Genomic DNA, 18,319 nt, shown 5'->3' with positions numbered 1-18,319 from the left:
TGTACGAGATGCTTGTACTCTACACTGCCAGCAACAGCTGACAGAGACAGACAGCCATCACACTGATATGAGCTCACAGAGCCTAATCACCACTTCATGCATTGCCAAGCCGTCTTCAGACTGTTTTGAATACTGGTCTGTATAGATCGGAAAGTTGAATGGTTAGAATCATTTTTTTTAAGTTTTTTAAGTTTTTTTTTCATTATAGACAGTTATGTTGTTTTTATTCTTTCTCCTTAATAGCATGCCAGTTCTATCACATGGTTTTGAAGACCGGTAAACACTTAAGTGAATTTTAAACCCTCAGTGTCGAGCATATCCAGAACTGGCTAGCTTGAGTCCAACTACTGTACGGAATAATTTCTTGGCCTGTCTGATTGGTGCTGGCCTGTCAGAGAAAAAGTAAGGTTGCTCTCAAGTAAATGGAAAACAACAGAGTAAGTGGGCTTTTACAGTGTTCCCAGGTGACCAACAGAAGCAATGAAGCCAAGCACCTACAGTACAGTATTGCCAAAGGTATCATCTGTCCTAAGATCACCTTAAGTACTCCATTACTCATGTGATTTGCAGATGCTTTAGTGGTTTGATGCTTAGCATGTTGTTTGTTGCTCGGGCTACCCACTTTTAATTGCCACTTAGCTACTAGTACTGCATCAGCCCTAATTAAATCAGTTGACTGTGAGATAATGGCTAAATGATGGGCAGCTGTTTTACATAAGGATTTCTTGTCAGAATAGCCCAGGCCCTATAGGCAGTCCTGACCTACATACAGTACATATTACACAAAACCACATTCAAGTGAGTTCAGGACTCGGGACAGCTCCTATCGGTTGGATTTGGCACTAATGCCAAGGAATATGTGCAAGCCCTCATGTGATAAATATCAAGTTTTCCATTATCTTATAAGTGTCTTTTTCATTTGTCCGTGATAACAGTCTAACAATTACAACCCCATGATTTCTCTGGTGGAAACAAAAACACCGCCCTTCCTTTGTAGCAGCAGGTTTTTCCTGGGGTGGATCTGTCTGGTGTCTGACCTTAGAGGAGTAAAGGTCAAAGCGTTAGTGGATACGTGGATGAAAGGTTAAAAGAAATAAACCCAGCAGGCATTTTATTGTAAAAGAAATTCAGTTACAACTGCATTTAATTGTAAGGTTTGTTTTCAACGTGTACACTTTGGCAGCGTGGTTTGAGAGGTACTTTTTTTGCTGTTAGTGGCCTTAACTGAAGCTCATTGCCCAGAATAGTCAACATTATGTCTCTTTGTAGTAAAAGAGAGGAAAATAATAATTTTCCCCCAAATAGCTTTTCTTGCCCTGTCCCACCAGCAGTCTATAGAGCAGCATAATAGAATCACAAGCTCAGTACTATTTGTAGTTAATCAGAAAGCTTGTAGTGTGCTGACAGTCTTGAAAGAATAAAGGGACCTTTCTGCAGGAGATGATAACTTATCAAGTACCCACTTCAGTAGCTATTGTGCATTCTATTCTGACAAGGAGCCACTAATAAGTCTCAAACAATGCATGTGTCGAAGCTGAGGTGGCATTACTAGGCCTTACAGTGGATATCAGAACATCTACATTAGTGGTTTTACCATTGAAAGTGCATGCTAGGGGGAATCCCTAAATGGGCGTGTCTGCTTTGGCGACACAGTGGCATTGACATTGAGAGGCAGCAGGTGGTACATGTCACTTACCAGCTGCCACATTAATTATTAAGATTTGTTACACCACACACAGCTTGTATAGCAGTCTTTTAATGTTGGTAAGGCATATATCAAAGGCTTAATCTATCGGTAGGCCTATAGGGACTTCATTCCAAAAACAAAACTCAATTCAAATTCAATTCTTAGGGGATTTTTTGCTTTAGTTTAAAGTTGTTAAATTTCAATTAATTTTTTTTATAAATGTTATATATAATTTGATTAATATTATAGGCAGAACACAGGGCTACACACAGACACACACACACACACACACACAGCACACACTCAAAAACAAGCTTAATTCAGGATAATGCAGCTACAGCTGTGACATCACCATCTTCCACTTGCTGATTGGTGGAGCCATGCTGATCTCTCTTTAGCGTCAGATGGTAGGATGATACAGGGAGGCAGTGCAGCGGGGGCTGTGCACATCCACACAGGCATGGCTCCTCTGGATGGGAAAAACACAGGAAAAAGGAAGAATTGGATTGTAAATCCTTTCTGATAGTTTCTGCTATTCTGAAGTGTGGGTGCATGTGTGTGTGTGTGTGTATGTTTAGTGTCTGTGTCACTCTCTGTGTGTGTGTGTGTGCGAGACTGTGAGGGAGGAGGGGACGTTTTCATGACAGCCTCCAGCAGCTCTTTTTGCTTTCACCGGGGAAACCAAGCAGCCAGATCTGTTTTGCTTCCGGCTGAAAAAAAAAGGGGACAGTTTTGCGGTTTTGTGCCCAATTTTCTATTGTGGATCCTATTTCAATGTACACTGGAACTTATGAAAGGCAAAGGGAGCGAGCCGGGGACGGGAGTGTAGAATGGCCCACTATAAGGATGTTTCTGTCAGGAAGACTTCTTTAAACCTGGTGACTGGATTTTTTCAGTATTTACGTGGTAAGTAGGGCAGCAGCATTCTCTAAACGTGCCCTTCATATGTGTGGCTCTAGCTAATATGACATGTAACAGTAATGTTAACATGCTTATAGGTGAACCCCTGCTACATAGAATACTCATGCTGAACAAATACATCATATATATGTATCTTATATGTTTGTGTGTATCTGCATTTGTATGTATGTGTTCTATGCTTCACTGGGCATCCCCTGTGCATCAGTGATTAAGCATTTGCCTCTGGGTTGACGTGATGCTCCATATATAGTGTTTGGAATGCTCCCTTAAACACGTGACTATAGTCTATATCTCTAAGGGTGAATGTTTAAAAATGGCCACTCTGCAGTGTAAAGCTACCGGCATGTGTATCAGGGCCTTATAAATCAGTCTTCAGCAACAAAATCACAAAGAAATCTGCTATTTACTTCAACATGCTGCATAATGCATGAGGCACTGTGTCTGAATATATTAATAGACCACAAAAGAGGCTGGGGGGGGTGACCTTAACAACCACGCATGTCATTACTGAACACAGAAGGGGTTTGCGAGATATGCTGGCAGAAATTACCTCTCTCATTCTCTTAACTCCTCATATGACCTCATTTTGAAAGCACCGGCATCTGCTACATTCACATAAGCGTGTGTTGGTCACATTACACAGAATCAGCCCTTGCTGAAGTCGTACTGTGTAACAGGCTTGCTGCATGGTTGCTGCAATGCTACCTGACATCCTTGAATCAGGGATATTAAAATGATATACATTGTAGAAAGAAGGATCCAGACTGGAGGAGTCCTGATGAATGCTGCTGGAACAGTGATTGTTATGTCAGGAATGGTTGGTCAAGTCCTGTTTGAATGTGTGTGTCATGTAGAGGTGGTTAACTTCTGGCTTAAGAGTAAAAGCATGTGACGTCCAAATATATTGAAATGTGCCCTGTGCCTTTAAATTTCAGATGAGCAAGAGGCAGTGCAGAAGAGAACCTTCACAAAATGGATCAATTCTCATCTAGCGAAGGTAAGTGTGGATTTCCATCCAAGCTGGTTGCAGCTCACACACCTTACAGTTATTTTAAGGCATTTGGCAAAGGGTTGAAGAATAAACAAGATCGATTTCACAAGCATATGATTTAGGTTCATATTTCTCAAAGCAATTATATATCAAGCATGTTGCCAGTATGTTGTATGTTGACCTTATTTGTGAGACGTTCTTGTGATTTTTATGGCTTGTTGTCATTTGAGTGATGTAGCTCCTCTTTGATCCAATGATAAGCTTTGTCATGCAGTAGTAACAGTCTTCAGAGGCACTTAATAATATAATTGAATTTGGTAAGTTAACAGCATCACAATGATATCATTGAGCTGTTTGTTAGAGCTTGATAGAGGTAAAGATTGGCAGCGGCAGACTCTGTGTATAGTAGAGCTGGCATTTTCCTTGGAGAAGAGCGACTGAAAAGGTCATAGCAGAGACTGTTGCGTGTTGCTGTGTTGGGACGTTCATATGACACAGACATTAGTGTTTAAAGTAGCTCACTGAGGCATTTATATATGGACTAGCTTCTTTATCACTTGAGGAATTGGTTTGTGTGTGGCCATATGGGGGCAATCGCATTATACAGAAGGCAGTGGGTGTGGGGTATGTAAGTATGTGTGTTTGTTTGTGCCTGTCTACATGGTCTGCCTGTGTGTGAGTGTGTAGGTACTGTTTGTGTGTGGGTTTTTGGATATTCTCGTCTGTGTGTGTGGGTGAGTATGTGTATTTGTGGGCAGGATTGGCAGGGACATTTGTGCACTGTGCAGATGGAGAGCAAGAGGGTGAGGACAGTTTCCTGCAGTCAGTCGTCTGCTGCTAAGAGCCATGCATGTAAAAGTGCAAAACATGCTTTATCCCAGCATTTATGGGCAATGTATAACAGTGCATTCTAAAATAAACATAAATCAACGAGAACAGTTCAAGAGATGTTTTTTTGAGATTCTCAACAATCATTCTAAAAAATTAGTAATCATTGTCTGCCTATAATAATCCTTGACACAGCACATTACAACGCCTCAGTTATAGATATAAACTCAGATGTAGATGTAAAAAATGCATATGAATCTTGTCAAGATTTGAGTTTTAGGAATCATTTGTTTTTCCTGATCTTCTAACAATACTCATTAGCATAGTTTAAATAATTGTAAAGAATCTCAGTTATGTGATGGGGCAATCTAGAGACACTCTGTTACCCTATTCTTCATTATTCATGTAATGAAATTCACTCTCTATCTGTGCATACCAATGGGACTAGTGCAGAATAAGCAAAGTCATGAAAGCACTTCGGCCGTATTTACATTGCTGGCACCTTCTGTATGAGAGAGAGTGATAAGTGATGAATTCTGGTTTGAACCAAACCCCCTCACTATTGCTAAAAGTGTGTTATCTGGGTTTGAACTTCCTCCAGGTGTCACACTTTCCTTTTGTGTCCATTTCCTGTGATAGTGTTACTAAGCACATTTTGCTTTCACAGTTTTTTCCTGCGTTAGCAGGTCATGTGAGTCTGTTTTTCGGTACATTCATTTTCCAGGGTGGGCTTGGTTTCTACATTGTAGAAGCTAAGTTTGTTTGATTCACACTAATAGAAAATATACTATTCAGGTCTTTTTGTTTTTTTGTATTGTTTTGTATTTGTCTTTGTTGTAACAATTTCATTACTAGCCTTAAGACTTAGACTTAGACCTAGACTTAATAAAAAAACTGCTTATTTTTTATTTCAGTTTCACACACAGTCATGAATGAATGGACCTTTTGTTGTGTTGTTAGATAAAGAACGACAGTTCTATGATATTTTCTTTTGTGACAAGCATAAAGCAGAACATACAGAGATCACAGGGCAGACACAGGGCTTTTCACACTGCTTTGCCCCATGAAGCCAGCCACACTACATCCTGTCATGGAATGTGTCGAGTTGTGAAATGACCTGTATACTGTGCCAAATAAAGAATTCCCATGCTGAGCTGTCCTTTTAATTAGAGCTCCATTCTGCCGAAAAAATACACATCTGTCTCATTTACTGAGATTGTGCTGCATGTGTAATTCAGCAGCTTTAACCCTTTGATTTATCTTGCAGGTTTTATAGTTGTGTGGGTATGATAGCATAGCTAGCATCTAGTTAGGTTTAACCAAGTACCATGGCCTCAGGACTGGGCACCAGGCCACCTCTGAGGTGGCCTGGTGCACCATCTTTTCAGCTGCAGGGAGGCTCTGTGTTTGTTGCTAACAAGCTTCTTGTTTCTCACAAACAGTTTTTGGAATACTAATAGCTTTTCACCCTGTAGGATTAACAATACAGACTCATTAAAATATTACCATTAAATATGGTATTTATTAATTGATTATAACATAATAATAATAATGATAATAATTCATTTCTACACTGTTAACACTTTGTTTTCTCTCTAACAGCATAAACCACCACTGGAGGTTAATGACCTTTTTGAGGACATCAAAGATGGGGTGAAGCTCTTGGCTCTGTTGGAGGTGCTATCTGGCCAGAGACTTGTGAGTAATATTTCTGTGTTGTCATCCACAGGATGCAAACATGAATAATGTGTATATGTGCATGTGCAACACACAACATCGCCTTGATTTTAAGATGGAATTTACAACAGGGATAATTGCCCTACTGCAGTATGTGAGGTAGTACATACGTATTTGACTCGACAGACCTTTAAAGACAAACCTCAACAATTTGCTCCAGTGCTGGAACTGCTGTTGATTGGTTTTTGGTTGGACGATGGAATAGCCAAGACATACTGTACTGGTTGCTGAGTTTTCATGACATCGTTACCTACTAAAATTGTCGAAACTATTTGCCATATAAGTGAAATAGATTTAATTTCACATTATATCCTAACTAGACTTACATGTTTTAGGCCTTTGGAGGAAAGGGTTACTAGATGTTTGACAAAATATACAATGCATAAAAGTTCACATTGACTTAATGAATAGATTTTGTGTCACTTTGATTTGAAGGTGTTGAACTCTTCCTTGACTAATCTTCTGATATCACATCCATTCCATCATTTATAGATAAATGAGACTATGACTGCGACATCCTGTAGATTATTATGTATTTATTCAAGTAACACATTTTTAAAAATCATAGGTTTGAATGAAATTTGTCTGTTTACATTTTCTGCTGGATCACTGCATATACCACAGCTTTGTTGTGCTTTGACACTGTCAGCTAACTGGCTGCCCTTTCTGTGTTTAGCCCTCTGAACAGGGTCGACAGCTGAAGAGGATCCACTGGGTCTCCAACATTGGCACAGCTCTCAGGTTCCTTGAAGGCAGAAAGGTAGGCATTCAGTCATGAGGACAGGCCAAGTGTTCCCAGGCAAAACAGTAATGTTGTCTTAATAAGCTAGGAGGATGATAAAGAATTTGTGACAAAGCATTTTAGATACAAACAAGCTGTTGAATATACTTATTGCACATGTTCTTTATCAAGAGAGGCAGTAGCCAATAAACAGGGTTTCCAGATTACATGATCCCTCTCTAAATCCCTGGGCCATTTGAAGCCTTGTCCTACTTTTCACTGGATTCCATGAGGACTGACACTTACATTGTTGTGACCTCTCTCCTATCATGTGTGCCTTCAGTCTCTATATCGAGGATCTCCGGTCAGTCGCAATTAAACACCCCGTGTGCTCATACTGTATGCATTCCTTTTTGTTTGATGCATGACGTGTTCTAAGCAATGCTTGGATACAACAATTCTTATATACTTTAGGCATTATAGTCTTTTGCTTTCTACTGACATTCATTTGGATGCATTTTGACGTAGTCATCAGATTTTGATGTGTCTGGCTCTCTAACCTGCCCAGCTAGTGAAATGTCGACATACTGGATTCAAACAAATTACAGCAGGTCTCAATGCAAGGTTTGCAGTGCTCCGTATATCATATAATCATCCTCTAGCGCCAAGTTGGACACAGCTTTCTTTTTGTTTCACTTTTCACTGTGGCCGTTTCTGCCTCCTTTGTTTGGCTAGATGCTGCATTATTACAATACTTATTTACATCAAAGATCTGACTTTGATGAGTTTCAGAAAAAGGCTTGCAAAGTGCTTTTGGACAGAATGCAACTCAAGGGGTTCTTCCCAGTTTCCTGCACAAAATCTCAGTTTAATCCTCTTCTTGTTTTCTGTTTCAGATCAAACTTGTTAACATTCATGCCACTGACATCGCAGATGGGCGGCCATCAATTGTCCTTGGATTGATATGGACCATCATCCTCTATTTTCAGGTAATTTAACAAACTGGTAGTAGTAGTTGCTGTCGCATGATGCTGCATATCGGAAATATTTTCATTAAATGTGGATCTTTGTCCTGTCAAAATAGTATGTAGTGTATTTTCTGCAAAATGTAAATGTCTACATGTAGAGTTGAATGGAGATGTGAACCAGATTGTTGTCAAGAAACCTTGGCATTTCTTTCCAAAGTTGCAGTGTTCACAATGTGACCTCCTTTCCCCCTTTGATTTTTATTCATTTTGTAGATTGAGGAGTTAACCAGCAACCTGCCAGCCCTTCAAGCTCTGTCCAACAGCAACTCATCTGTGGAGAGTGCCAATGCTGAGACAGGAAGCCCTCCCATGAAGAGGAAAGTGGTAAACAAATTCCAGGGGAATGCCAAAAAGGCCCTGCTCAGATGGGTGCAGTGTACTGCTGCCAGGTGTGTCACTGTTTTGGTCATTAGTGTGAATGTTTAAATATTGCCATAGCTACAACAACAAAACAGTGCATTCATTATATACATTACATATAATGAATGCATAGTTGTTTGTGTCTTATTATGAACATTTCTGTGTTCCTATGAATCTTTGATTCTTTCACAAGGGTTTGCTTTTTAAATATGAATGTGCATATTGTCTGTGTTTAAGGTACCAAGGAATTGAGGTGAAGGACTTTGGCCCCAGTTGGCGCAGTGGCGTTGCATTCCAGTCTGTGGTGCATGCCATCAGGCCAGACCTGGTAGACATGGAGGCTGTGCGGAAAAGGAGCAACAGGGAGAATTTGGAGGAGGCCTTTGCACTTGCAGAGAATGAGCTAGGCATTCCTCGTCTGCTGGACCCAGAAGGTGCCCTTGACACTTACTGCAGTTTGCATTAAGGATTTCAATGATGCACACTTCTCATGCAGAACGACAATGGCCACTTGTTGATGCTTGCAGTGTAGTTTTAACAACTGCTTGAGTGTGTATTGGAAACATCTACAGATTGGTTTTATGTGATTCTCAGTTTTAGTTTGTTGAAGTAAAGCAGTCTGCAGTTCCTCTGCAGTCCTGACTTGAGAGAGCTGTGTGGTGATGCTTTATTGCACTAAGAACCACACTGAAATATATCTTATTTTAGCTTGACCCTTGAACAATAAGGTCGAGCTTTTAAATTAAAGTAGCTGTCAGGCCCAAGGAATCTATCCTCGTCTAGCGTACATTTTATTCTATGTCATATTGACTCTTGTAATATTTACCTTTTATTTCTACATGAAGGATTTTGTACATACAGGTGAATCACTAATGATTGTTGGATGCCAAAAAGCATTTTCCTCCATTATTCTGATAGGTAATTCTCAGGTTTTAGTTTCATCTAGTGAATCAGATATTCTTTGTGTTGCTGTATAGATGTGGACGTAGACAAGCCAGATGAGAAATCAATCATGACGTATGTGGCTCAATTTCTCAAGCACTACCCAAACCCTCACCACTCTGAAACTGATGGACAGGATGAGGTACTTCCTTATTATGTTTTTGCTTATGTACATGTAAAGCAGTGATACAAAACGCAGAATTTTGGGCAAAGTGAGAAAACAACAACGGTGTCATTTTGACATTGATTCCTTTGATTATTACAATCGATGTTTAGCTTCTTGTGTTTTTGACGCAATTCATAGGTACTAATACCTAGCTGCACTGCCCAAAATTGCCTACTGTATCACCATACTCATAATACAGAGATTAAGCATCAGCTTGACAAAGATGTACTAGAGCTGAGCGTTGTTGTTGCATGCTTGTGTCAGCCAATTGTATATGACATTTAAGTTAACCAAGTAAAGCTCTCATGAATCCAAATAATCATAGCATGAACACCTACACATAATCACCACATGTTGATTTCCAGCAACACAAACTTATTTTCTCAATTTTTTTGTGCATATTAAGCTGCTTCTCGGCTCAATCCCAACCTTTGCACTCTCAGTTCCCGTGCTACAGGTAAGCGGTTAGGTCATAGCACTGCATGCTGTTTTGAGAGTGCATCCTCATCTCATCCTCATTCCTTTTACGCCTTTCTTACTCTTCTTTCTGTGCTTTTCTAATGCATTTTGGTGTATTTGCTTCCCTCTGTGTGCCTTGCTTTCCTGGATAGTTTGGTCCTCAAGATATAGAGCAAATGCTTGAGGTATGTGTCACCAAATTAACAGACCTAATCGGCAGTTCGAAGAAGAACTTTTTAGTCTCAATATTTAATATCATATATTAATCATCACTGTATATGTGGTGGCTGGCTTTACTTAAAATATTTTTTAATACTCTATTCTCTCTCTAATCTCATTTGAAATGATAATTCTGGAATCAGTTTGGTGTGGGGTTCTCAGAATATTGCCATGCCGATGGGGGTAAATAGGGATTACAATCAGTTTGCTCCCTGACTCTGCATGTTTGTTTGTGATTATGACAGAGAGAAGAGCGAAAGATGCTGAGAGAGCTGAAGGTTTTTCTAGATCAGCTGGAGAGAGATGTGCTGCGGGCCCAAGGAGCAGAGGGAAACCTCACTGATAAGTATCAGGTGAACCTCGCTTGCAGGGACAAAACAATATCTCTTCATTTTCTGCTTTGACAAAAAGTATTTTTAGAACGTTTATTCCTCCCTTTTCATTTTATTCCAGGCATTCAAGAACTTCCGTGTTCAGTATGAGATGAAGAAAAAGCAGACAGATCCACTCTTGCAGCCAGTCAGCAGGGATGGCAAGCTCTCTGTGGACCAAGCTCTGGTCAAACAGGCGTGGGACCGTGTGTCAGCCAGGGTGAGTGTGATTGTATTCCTGACTCATGCGAAACATGCATATTTTATGAGCTAGCTAAAAAGACAAAAGGAATTAATTATGATTATTGACTATTGAAGCGTTAATTAAACAAACATTATGTCATACAATAAATATAGATACATTTATTCACTGTTATGTTTTTCTTCAGAGAGTGGCATAGTAGAATTGAAATATATCATAATCAGACAAGCAGGACTCAGGGTTCTTCTCTTCCCTTGCTTGGATAAAAAGTTCAATGGGGTGCAAGCATGAATTAGAGTTTGTTCAGAGGCAGGGGACGAGAACAGAGGAGGTTTTGTCCACTGGACAGACTGCTCCTCTTCACATCCACAGCTTGTCTAGACTGGTATCAAACTCTTTCATTGGCTGGATGCTTGCTAACAAGTGGAAGCATCAGGAGTACCATAGGCTCCTTTATGGTGGGATCTTGCATTGAAAGAGAGGGTTTTAATGGATTACAGCTGCTGGACTGGCACATTCACCTGGACAAGTCCCTGCCTGGACCTCTGGGAGTGATTGGAGCCTGGTTGCACAGGGCAGAGATGGCTCTGAGAGAAGACATTCCCATCCAGCATGTTCATGAAGAGACGGCCAATGTTATTCACAGAAAACTAGAGCAGCATAAGGTAACACAAACTTTTAAATGACATAAGCTTTTAGATTCCAGTGTGGTTTGGATTCCTTCAACTGACCTAATTTTATGTGTCTGAATTTTGCAGGAGGTATTGAAGAGTTTAGAGTCTCACAGACAGACTTTCCAACAGATACACAGGGACAGATCAGTGAATGGGGTACCTGTCCCTCCTGAACAGCTTCAAGACATGGCTGAACGGTAAAGCCTTTGCAATAATTGCCTGAGGGGGGCACCAGAGGAGAGAGAACGCTTGATTGTTCCATCTCAAAATTTTGATTATAATTATACTGTAAAGCTTGTATTTTCCTTGAAATACGTGAATTAAATTGACTTTTGGTGATTTATTTAATGTGTAGGTTTAACTTTGTGTCAACATCATCACATGGCCACTTGATCAAACTGGAATTCTGGGAAATGAAGTATCGACTGATGGGATTTCTTATGTTAGCTGAGGCAAGGCTCAAGTCCTGGATCATCAAATATGGCCGCCGGGATTCAGTTGAGCTGCTCTTACAAAGTTATATTGTGAGTTGAACCTGGTGTCCATTGCATTTAATTTACAAAAATATATAAATATTGTGTTATGTTCACACTATTTCATCTATATTATCATTTTTGCCATTAGACTTTTATTGACGGCCACAGGTTCTTTGAGCAATATGAGATCACATTCTCAGGCCTCAAGCAAGCTGCTGAAGTCTACGTCAAATCTGACAGTTCAAGTAAGACTCTTTTCTTTCAATTATGAATTTTTGACTGATATATTCATGGATATGGAAAGAAGAAAACTAACTAGTCTAATTATCAATTTCGTGTTATAGGGTCTAAGACCTGTAACAGAGGTAAGTCCAAAAAGAATTTGGTATTCTCATTCTAATGGATGGATGAATGCTTTAATCTAATTAATACCTGATCATGTATCTTTGCTTGTCGCAATTTCTCCCTGTAAAAAGTGGGGCTGCACTACTCTTTACTATGTTCTTTTAACACTCTGATCTGAAAATTATATTAATTATGCATGAAATAGTACCAATAACTCTAGGACTTTGAGTGCAATTTTAGCATGTTGTTTTAGACTTGGATCAACCATTAGGCAAAAATTATATTAAGTCAGAAGCAAATGCTACTTTGTTATATAGGATTGTTGAGAGATACTTGGAAACCTTCTATTATAACAAACATACTTTGTTTTCAGTTGATGAAGGAGAGGGAGTGAGTAAATTCCTCAGTGATGCAACAGCTCAGTGGAAGAACCTGGCTTTGGAGGTTCGGAGTGTTCGTAGCATGCTGGAAGAGGTGATCTGTAACTGGGAGAAGTACAGTAGCACAGTTGCAGCTCTGCAGGCATGGCTGGAGGATGCTGAACAGATGCTCAACCAGTCAGAAAATGCCAAACGTGTAAGTACGGTCAGAAATATACTGGCTGTATTTGTTTTGCCAAATAGTATTATAAATTAACATTTATTTTAATTCATACATAGTGACATTCTTTCCAGTTGAAGATCAGATTCCATAATCTTATGAATAAACAGAGACACTTTCACATTGTTAGCAGTTAGCCACACATGTCATTGTGCATTATCTTGAACAGATGAAGTAAAGTGAATTTTGTTAATTATGTGGTATTGCCTTTTCAACTGATGTCAAAGAATGAATGGTTCATTGAACCATACTGTATTCATAAGTTTTCACTCTTGTGGATGATGTTCAAAAGTATTTTCCGTTCTTCCTGTAGGATTTTTTCAGAAATCTTTCTCACTGGATCAAGCAGCACATGGACATGAACGATGCTGGGAACTTTCTTATTGAGACCTGTGATGACACGGTTTCACGGGATCTGAAGCAGCAGCTTCTTCTTCTGAACGGGAGATGGAGGGAGTTATTTGTCAAAGTCAAACATGTAAATGAATTCTGCTTTTGAAAACCAAGTACACAACCAAAATAGAATCTTTTTTTAATGATACTTTATTATGACAGCTCATGCTCCTTTTTTCATTTCCAGTATGCAAGAGCAGATGAGGTAGATAAATTGAGGCAAGACTACCAAGAGGGGATTAATACCCTGAAAATCTTCATGGATGCAACCAATGAGAAGTTGACGGTTCCTGTCCAAGTATCTTTCTTGAATGTCAGATCATTTGTTCAGGATGTTGAGGTAAACACCTGATGCATTCAGCATGATGCCATATCTTTTTTTTATCCATTTTTTTGCTAGAAGCAAGGTGGGAATAGTACACTTATTGTGGCACTGATTTGATACATTATGTGATATAATACGGGAATATGATTACATTTCTTGAGATTTTCAGATTCATTTCAGATTGATACTGTGACATAAGCATCAGTAAATGCAGAAAAACAAACGTGCAAATTACTTCTGCTTTCCTTTATACACAATGAAATGTAAAAAATCATCATATTTCAACTTGTAGGAAATCAAGCACAAAGTGCCAGCTATGGAAGCAGCATGTAAGGCAGCCAGCCGTACTGCTCAGCTGTTGACCAAAGACACCCCACAGGAGGAAGTTTCCCAGATGATGGCTGTGATGGCTTCTATCAAAGAGCAGCTGAGCAAGGTCAGTTTATATCAGGGGTGGGGAACCTCCGGCCGGCGAGTCGTCCCGCGAGCTGCCCCACCCACCCCCCGTCAACAAATGTTTTGTGTTCAATCGCAGCGCAAATTTTGAAGAGCGCAGTGTGTGTTTATGTATTTAGTGTTCAGTGTAACGAGAAAAGATGAGGTAAAACATTATGTGATTGACTTTTATAAAACATGCTGTCCTCCAATCAGATAAGGGAGCGATGTTTACCTCTACTGAGGGAGTCTCAGTCCCTTTTACCTCCGCTGGAAGAAATGGAGAAGAACATCACAGGCTTCTACCAGGCTCTGGAAAAGGCCAGTCACATCACCAGCACCAGGGACTCTGAGAGCCCCACAGAATTTAAACAGAAGTGTCAGGTGACTATTGCAATGTTAATACGTTACATGCAGAGCCCAGGCTACAAAAGACAATTTCTTAAAGGTTCCTCATCCAAGTGACGGTTTTATTGTCTATAAAGCACTTTATGGGTATGCTATGACAATAAATTTTAAGACAGACAGACTATTATTATTTAAGGATGTAGGATAGGACGATTATTTAAGGAATTTATATGAAACACCTGATCTTGAAGGTCTAATCTTGGTTCCCTTGAGCCCCCTATTTATCTTTCTCTGTATGATATTGGATTTTTTGATTCTGCTGGTTCTTGGCAAAATATTCTGGAATGTAATGGCTGCATTTCCATTATCTACTCTTGCCAAAGATGATCTCTGTAGTATATACGTTTCATGTAGAGTGAGCACGTCAGACATATAGTCGTCATAGGAGGGATTAAAGGACAGATTTTGGATTAGGTAAAATGGTGCAATGTTTGGCCCCCTCAGGCCAAACATTGTAATTGTTTTGCCCTGTAGTGTAAAGGACCTAACAAAAACCTTTGTCATTTGAATCTTGCAGGAATTGGCGACTTTCACACATAGCTGTAAGAAGTGTCTGACTGTGATAGAAAGAAACCACCAGAACATCCAGAAAATTCTGAACTGCAGTAAGACTCTTGATCACATGGACATGAGTCTTCTGCAGAAAAGAGTATCAGACCTACAGGCTTCATCACAGGTACAGCACATGTCACTGCTGACTTCTTTTTATTCAACATTTGTTCTTAAATGGTGGGCTTAAGATCTTCTCTGTGCATTTAGTCTATGATTAAGGAGTCTACAGAGTGGCGGAGACATGTGGAGGCCAATAGCAGCCTAATGAAGAGGTTTGATGAGTCCCGATTAGAGCTGGAGAAGGTTCTTAAAATGGCACAAAACTGCATGACAGAGAGAGGCAACCCAGAGGAGCTGCTCAAGAAACACACAGTAGGGGAATGCGCCATTCTATATATATATAGCTTCTATACCGCTTTTATAGAGAATGTTTAAACATTACAGTTTAGTATGATATGTGTGTTAATAAGGTGTCTAAACATAATTTGTATTACTGACCCATTTGTGCACCACCTATTTTGCCCATAGCTTACTAATGCATGTAGAGATGGCCTACTCTGATTAACACTGCCTTAATGAATGGATCATCAAGGTCTGTTACTGGGAATAAGCATACTCTGACTGATTGCACCGTAGTAATCCCACTACATAGACAGCAAGGGGCCCATATATCCGCAAAGCAGAGAATGTAGAATTACCTAAACCAGAGAATTAGTAGGGCGCATGTAAATGAGACATGGCCAGTATAAGGTGTAAAGCATGATTAAGCTTTGATCCTTTTACAGGAGTTCTTTGGTCAGCTGGACCAACGGGTCCTGAATGCATTCCTCAAAGCTTGTGATGAGCTGACAGACATTTTGCCTGGGCAGGAGCAACAGTCCCTGCAGGAAACAATCAGGAAGCTGCACAAACACTGGAAGGTTGGTGCTTTACAATACAAGGACTAGCAATAAGAAACTCAATACATTGATGGCTCCAATTGGCTGTAAGGGGTACAGTTAAAGTTCAATTTAAATACATTTTTGTAATTTGCTTGTAACACACCAGAAACGGCTTTGAACTGAGTTTGACATAGCTTATATTCTGTACTGTTAAAGCTGTAGTTGAATTTCTGCTCTCCCAGGATATTCAGACAGATGCCCCCTTTCACCTGCTGCATCTGAAAGTGGAGGTAGAGAGGACCAAGCTAATGGGGTCTCTGCAGGAGTGCCAGGCAGAAGTGACCAGGGAGAACCGCCACCTGGCCAGCATGGGCAGCGAGAGGCTCATCAAGGAGCACAGGGTGAGCATATATATTGATTAACTGAGTGTGAAATTATTCAATGCAAAGTAGTCTATATAGGATCATGGGAAGATTTCATTCATTTACTTTAAACGAACTGTGGCTCTCCCATCGTATGAAAATAGAGTTGTATTTTTTGTTATTGTTTTGTTTGGTATTAAGTTATTTCCAAATAATCTAAATTTGTGTAAAATAGAAAAAACATGATGTACAAATTGTCACAGAATGTTTGGTTTCTGAACACAAATAAAACCCATGCCATACTGGGTTCAAAGGGTTCACTTCTGACACAAATGCTTTAGTCCTCAAGACCACGGTCATTAAAGATAAGGCTGTGAACAGTGTATAAAGCTGTAAGGATCTTGGAACAATCATAGATTCTAATTCGCCTTTGAGATGAACTGTAATGCAGTGTGTAAAAATGGACCAGCTGTTCTGTCTTGTAAAATTGTCCCATTTTCATATTGGTAAAACCATGATGACCCTCTTTTATCTGGCTTTTGTTTAATTTAATTTAATTTTCCCTTGTGTCGTGGTTTGGTAACCTTGGTCTTGAAAACTCTATTTTTAGAATTCTCTAAACCAAATTGTCAAGTTGGCTAATAAGCTTATAGGTGAGATTCAACTCAACCTATGAGTTCTTTACTCCTCACATCTGCAGTGTAAGGCCAGTTCTATTTTTTAAGACTATTTCCACTCCCTATATACTTATTTCCAGCTTCTCTGCCTGGCTGTTGGTTTGTGACCACTAGGTGGAGAACCAAACGTTTCAAAGAATCTTTTGTACCTGCAGTAATTGCATTACTTAACAAAGCCAGCACGAGATGATGTATGTCATGCATGCATGCATAGCACTAGGGAGTGGATGAGCATGTGTCTTTTGAAGAACTTTGTTGCGACACTGAATTTTATATTCTGAAACTACTCTTACTCGTTTCTACTACTTTTTAATAGTATGGCGGTGTTTGTGTTAATATATTGATGTGATGCCTTCTGAATCTGTATCGCTGTGATGTCTTTTGTTTAACCTTCGACTGCTGAATCTGCCGTCTGCACAACACATTTACCTTTGTGTACTAATAAAGAAACCACAAAGCTTAAAATAAAAGGATAACTTTGTCTTTCTTTAGGCCTTCTTTAGGGAAAAGGGCCCCCAGTCCATCTGTGAAAAGAGGCTACAGCTAATGGAGGAACTATGTCAGAAACTCCCAGAGACTGATCCTGCCCACCAGACCCTAGATGCTGCAAGAAAGGCCTTCTCTGAAGTGCAAGAGGAAATTGAAAGCACCTATCATAAACTAATGTTACATCCTGATAAATGGAAGGAATACCACTCAAGGTACACTTTTCCTTTTCCTATTCAGTTGTAGGCCTATTTTGGTGTAGTTTGTCATTGTGCTGTGGTGGTTCAATGATGCGTTACAACATAAGTGTAAACGTGTCCACAATGGCAGTATGGCTTGATCACGCATGCTATTTTCACTGTGAAAAAATTCCCCTGGCATCAGAAACACAAAGTAGAACACACAAAACAGCCACATCAGAAAAATAATTTAATCTGTTGATTTCTTTTCCTGCATGATGTGAAACAGGTATGCTGAGCTCTCTTGTTGGCTCATATCTAAAGAAAGCCAACTGAGACTGCTGAGAAACCGAGCCAATGACCCCAGAAAATATAGCCAGGTGAAGGCTACAATCACGGTAAGTGATGCTCATGTATACATACAAATATCCACTGACAGACACATCCTCACCTCCTGTGAGGTGCCGTTTGTGATGTCAGTGAGTGGGAGTGAAGATGTACAAGGAATGTAGATGTACATTCCTTTAGAGCAGTTCTTTTACCTCATGTGTTATGTCACACTCGATTGCTGCCTTTAGGAGCTGAGGGATGATGCAGAGCTGCACGAGGGGAATCTTAGCTGGCTGAAAGCCCGTATGGCTGTACTGATAGAGATCTCTGCCGACAGCGATGCCCAGAGGCAAGGAAAGGCCCTTAGCAAACTCTCCACTGATTTGAAGGGTCTCCTTACTTCTCTCTTAGAGGTAGGTAAAGTTTATACTGTTCTATTCAAGTACCAGACATAATCCACTTACAAGATCCGCTGAGGGAGGTATAAGCCTCCCTTTACTCAAACCTCAAAAATGACATACACATACAAATAGTTAACTAATTAATCTGAAGTAAATAGAGGAA

General features: G+C 39.9%; 1 protein-coding gene across 7 annotated transcripts in view; it reads left to right on the top strand.

The window, feature by feature from the left end:
* The window catches only part of syne1b (spectrin repeat containing, nuclear envelope 1b), a 74,755-nt gene that overhangs the window by 3,760 nt on the left and 52,676 nt on the right, over positions 1 to 18,319 (top strand). For 5 of the 7 annotated variants that reach the window (XM_076157478.1, XM_076157477.1, XM_076157475.1 and 2 more), the window contains exons 3-28: positions 3,544 to 3,605; positions 6,030 to 6,125; positions 6,841 to 6,924; positions 7,782 to 7,874; positions 8,127 to 8,302; positions 8,511 to 8,707; positions 9,251 to 9,357; positions 10,305 to 10,412; positions 10,513 to 10,650; positions 11,133 to 11,297; positions 11,391 to 11,503; positions 11,662 to 11,830; positions 11,931 to 12,027; positions 12,127 to 12,147; positions 12,501 to 12,703; positions 13,041 to 13,205; positions 13,308 to 13,460; positions 13,738 to 13,881; positions 14,097 to 14,264; positions 14,806 to 14,964; positions 15,048 to 15,212; positions 15,626 to 15,760; positions 15,964 to 16,122; positions 17,253 to 17,461; positions 17,715 to 17,823; positions 18,004 to 18,168. In XM_076157478.1, coding sequence (XP_076013593.1) covers positions 3,544 to 3,605; positions 6,030 to 6,125; positions 6,841 to 6,924; positions 7,782 to 7,874; positions 8,127 to 8,302; positions 8,511 to 8,707; positions 9,251 to 9,357; positions 10,305 to 10,412; positions 10,513 to 10,650; positions 11,133 to 11,297; positions 11,391 to 11,503; positions 11,662 to 11,830; positions 11,931 to 12,027; positions 12,127 to 12,147; positions 12,501 to 12,703; positions 13,041 to 13,205; positions 13,308 to 13,460; positions 13,738 to 13,881; positions 14,097 to 14,264; positions 14,806 to 14,964; positions 15,048 to 15,212; positions 15,626 to 15,760; positions 15,964 to 16,122; positions 17,253 to 17,461; positions 17,715 to 17,823; positions 18,004 to 18,168 — 3,560 coding nt within the window. The remainder of the gene's footprint in view (positions 1 to 3,543; positions 3,606 to 6,029; positions 6,126 to 6,840; positions 6,925 to 7,781; positions 7,875 to 8,126; positions 8,303 to 8,510; positions 8,708 to 9,250; positions 9,358 to 10,304; positions 10,413 to 10,512; positions 10,651 to 11,132; positions 11,298 to 11,390; positions 11,504 to 11,661; positions 11,831 to 11,930; positions 12,028 to 12,126; positions 12,148 to 12,500; positions 12,704 to 13,040; positions 13,206 to 13,307; positions 13,461 to 13,737; positions 13,882 to 14,096; positions 14,265 to 14,805; positions 14,965 to 15,047; positions 15,213 to 15,625; positions 15,761 to 15,963; positions 16,123 to 17,252; positions 17,462 to 17,714; positions 17,824 to 18,003; positions 18,169 to 18,319) is intronic. The other 2 variants (XM_076157481.1, XM_076157476.1) reach the window with 1 other exon arrangement.

This window comes from Genypterus blacodes, unplaced genomic scaffold (genome assembly GCF_046128005.1).
Source record: "Genypterus blacodes isolate CSIRO-AG114 ecotype Tasmania unplaced genomic scaffold, CSIRO-AGI_Gbla_v1 ptg000073l_1, whole genome shotgun sequence".
NCBI classification, from domain to species: domain Eukaryota; kingdom Metazoa; phylum Chordata; class Actinopteri; order Ophidiiformes; family Ophidiidae; genus Genypterus; species Genypterus blacodes.
Note: the sequence above shows the minus strand (reverse complement) of the source record. Positions and strands in the feature narration are given on the sequence as shown.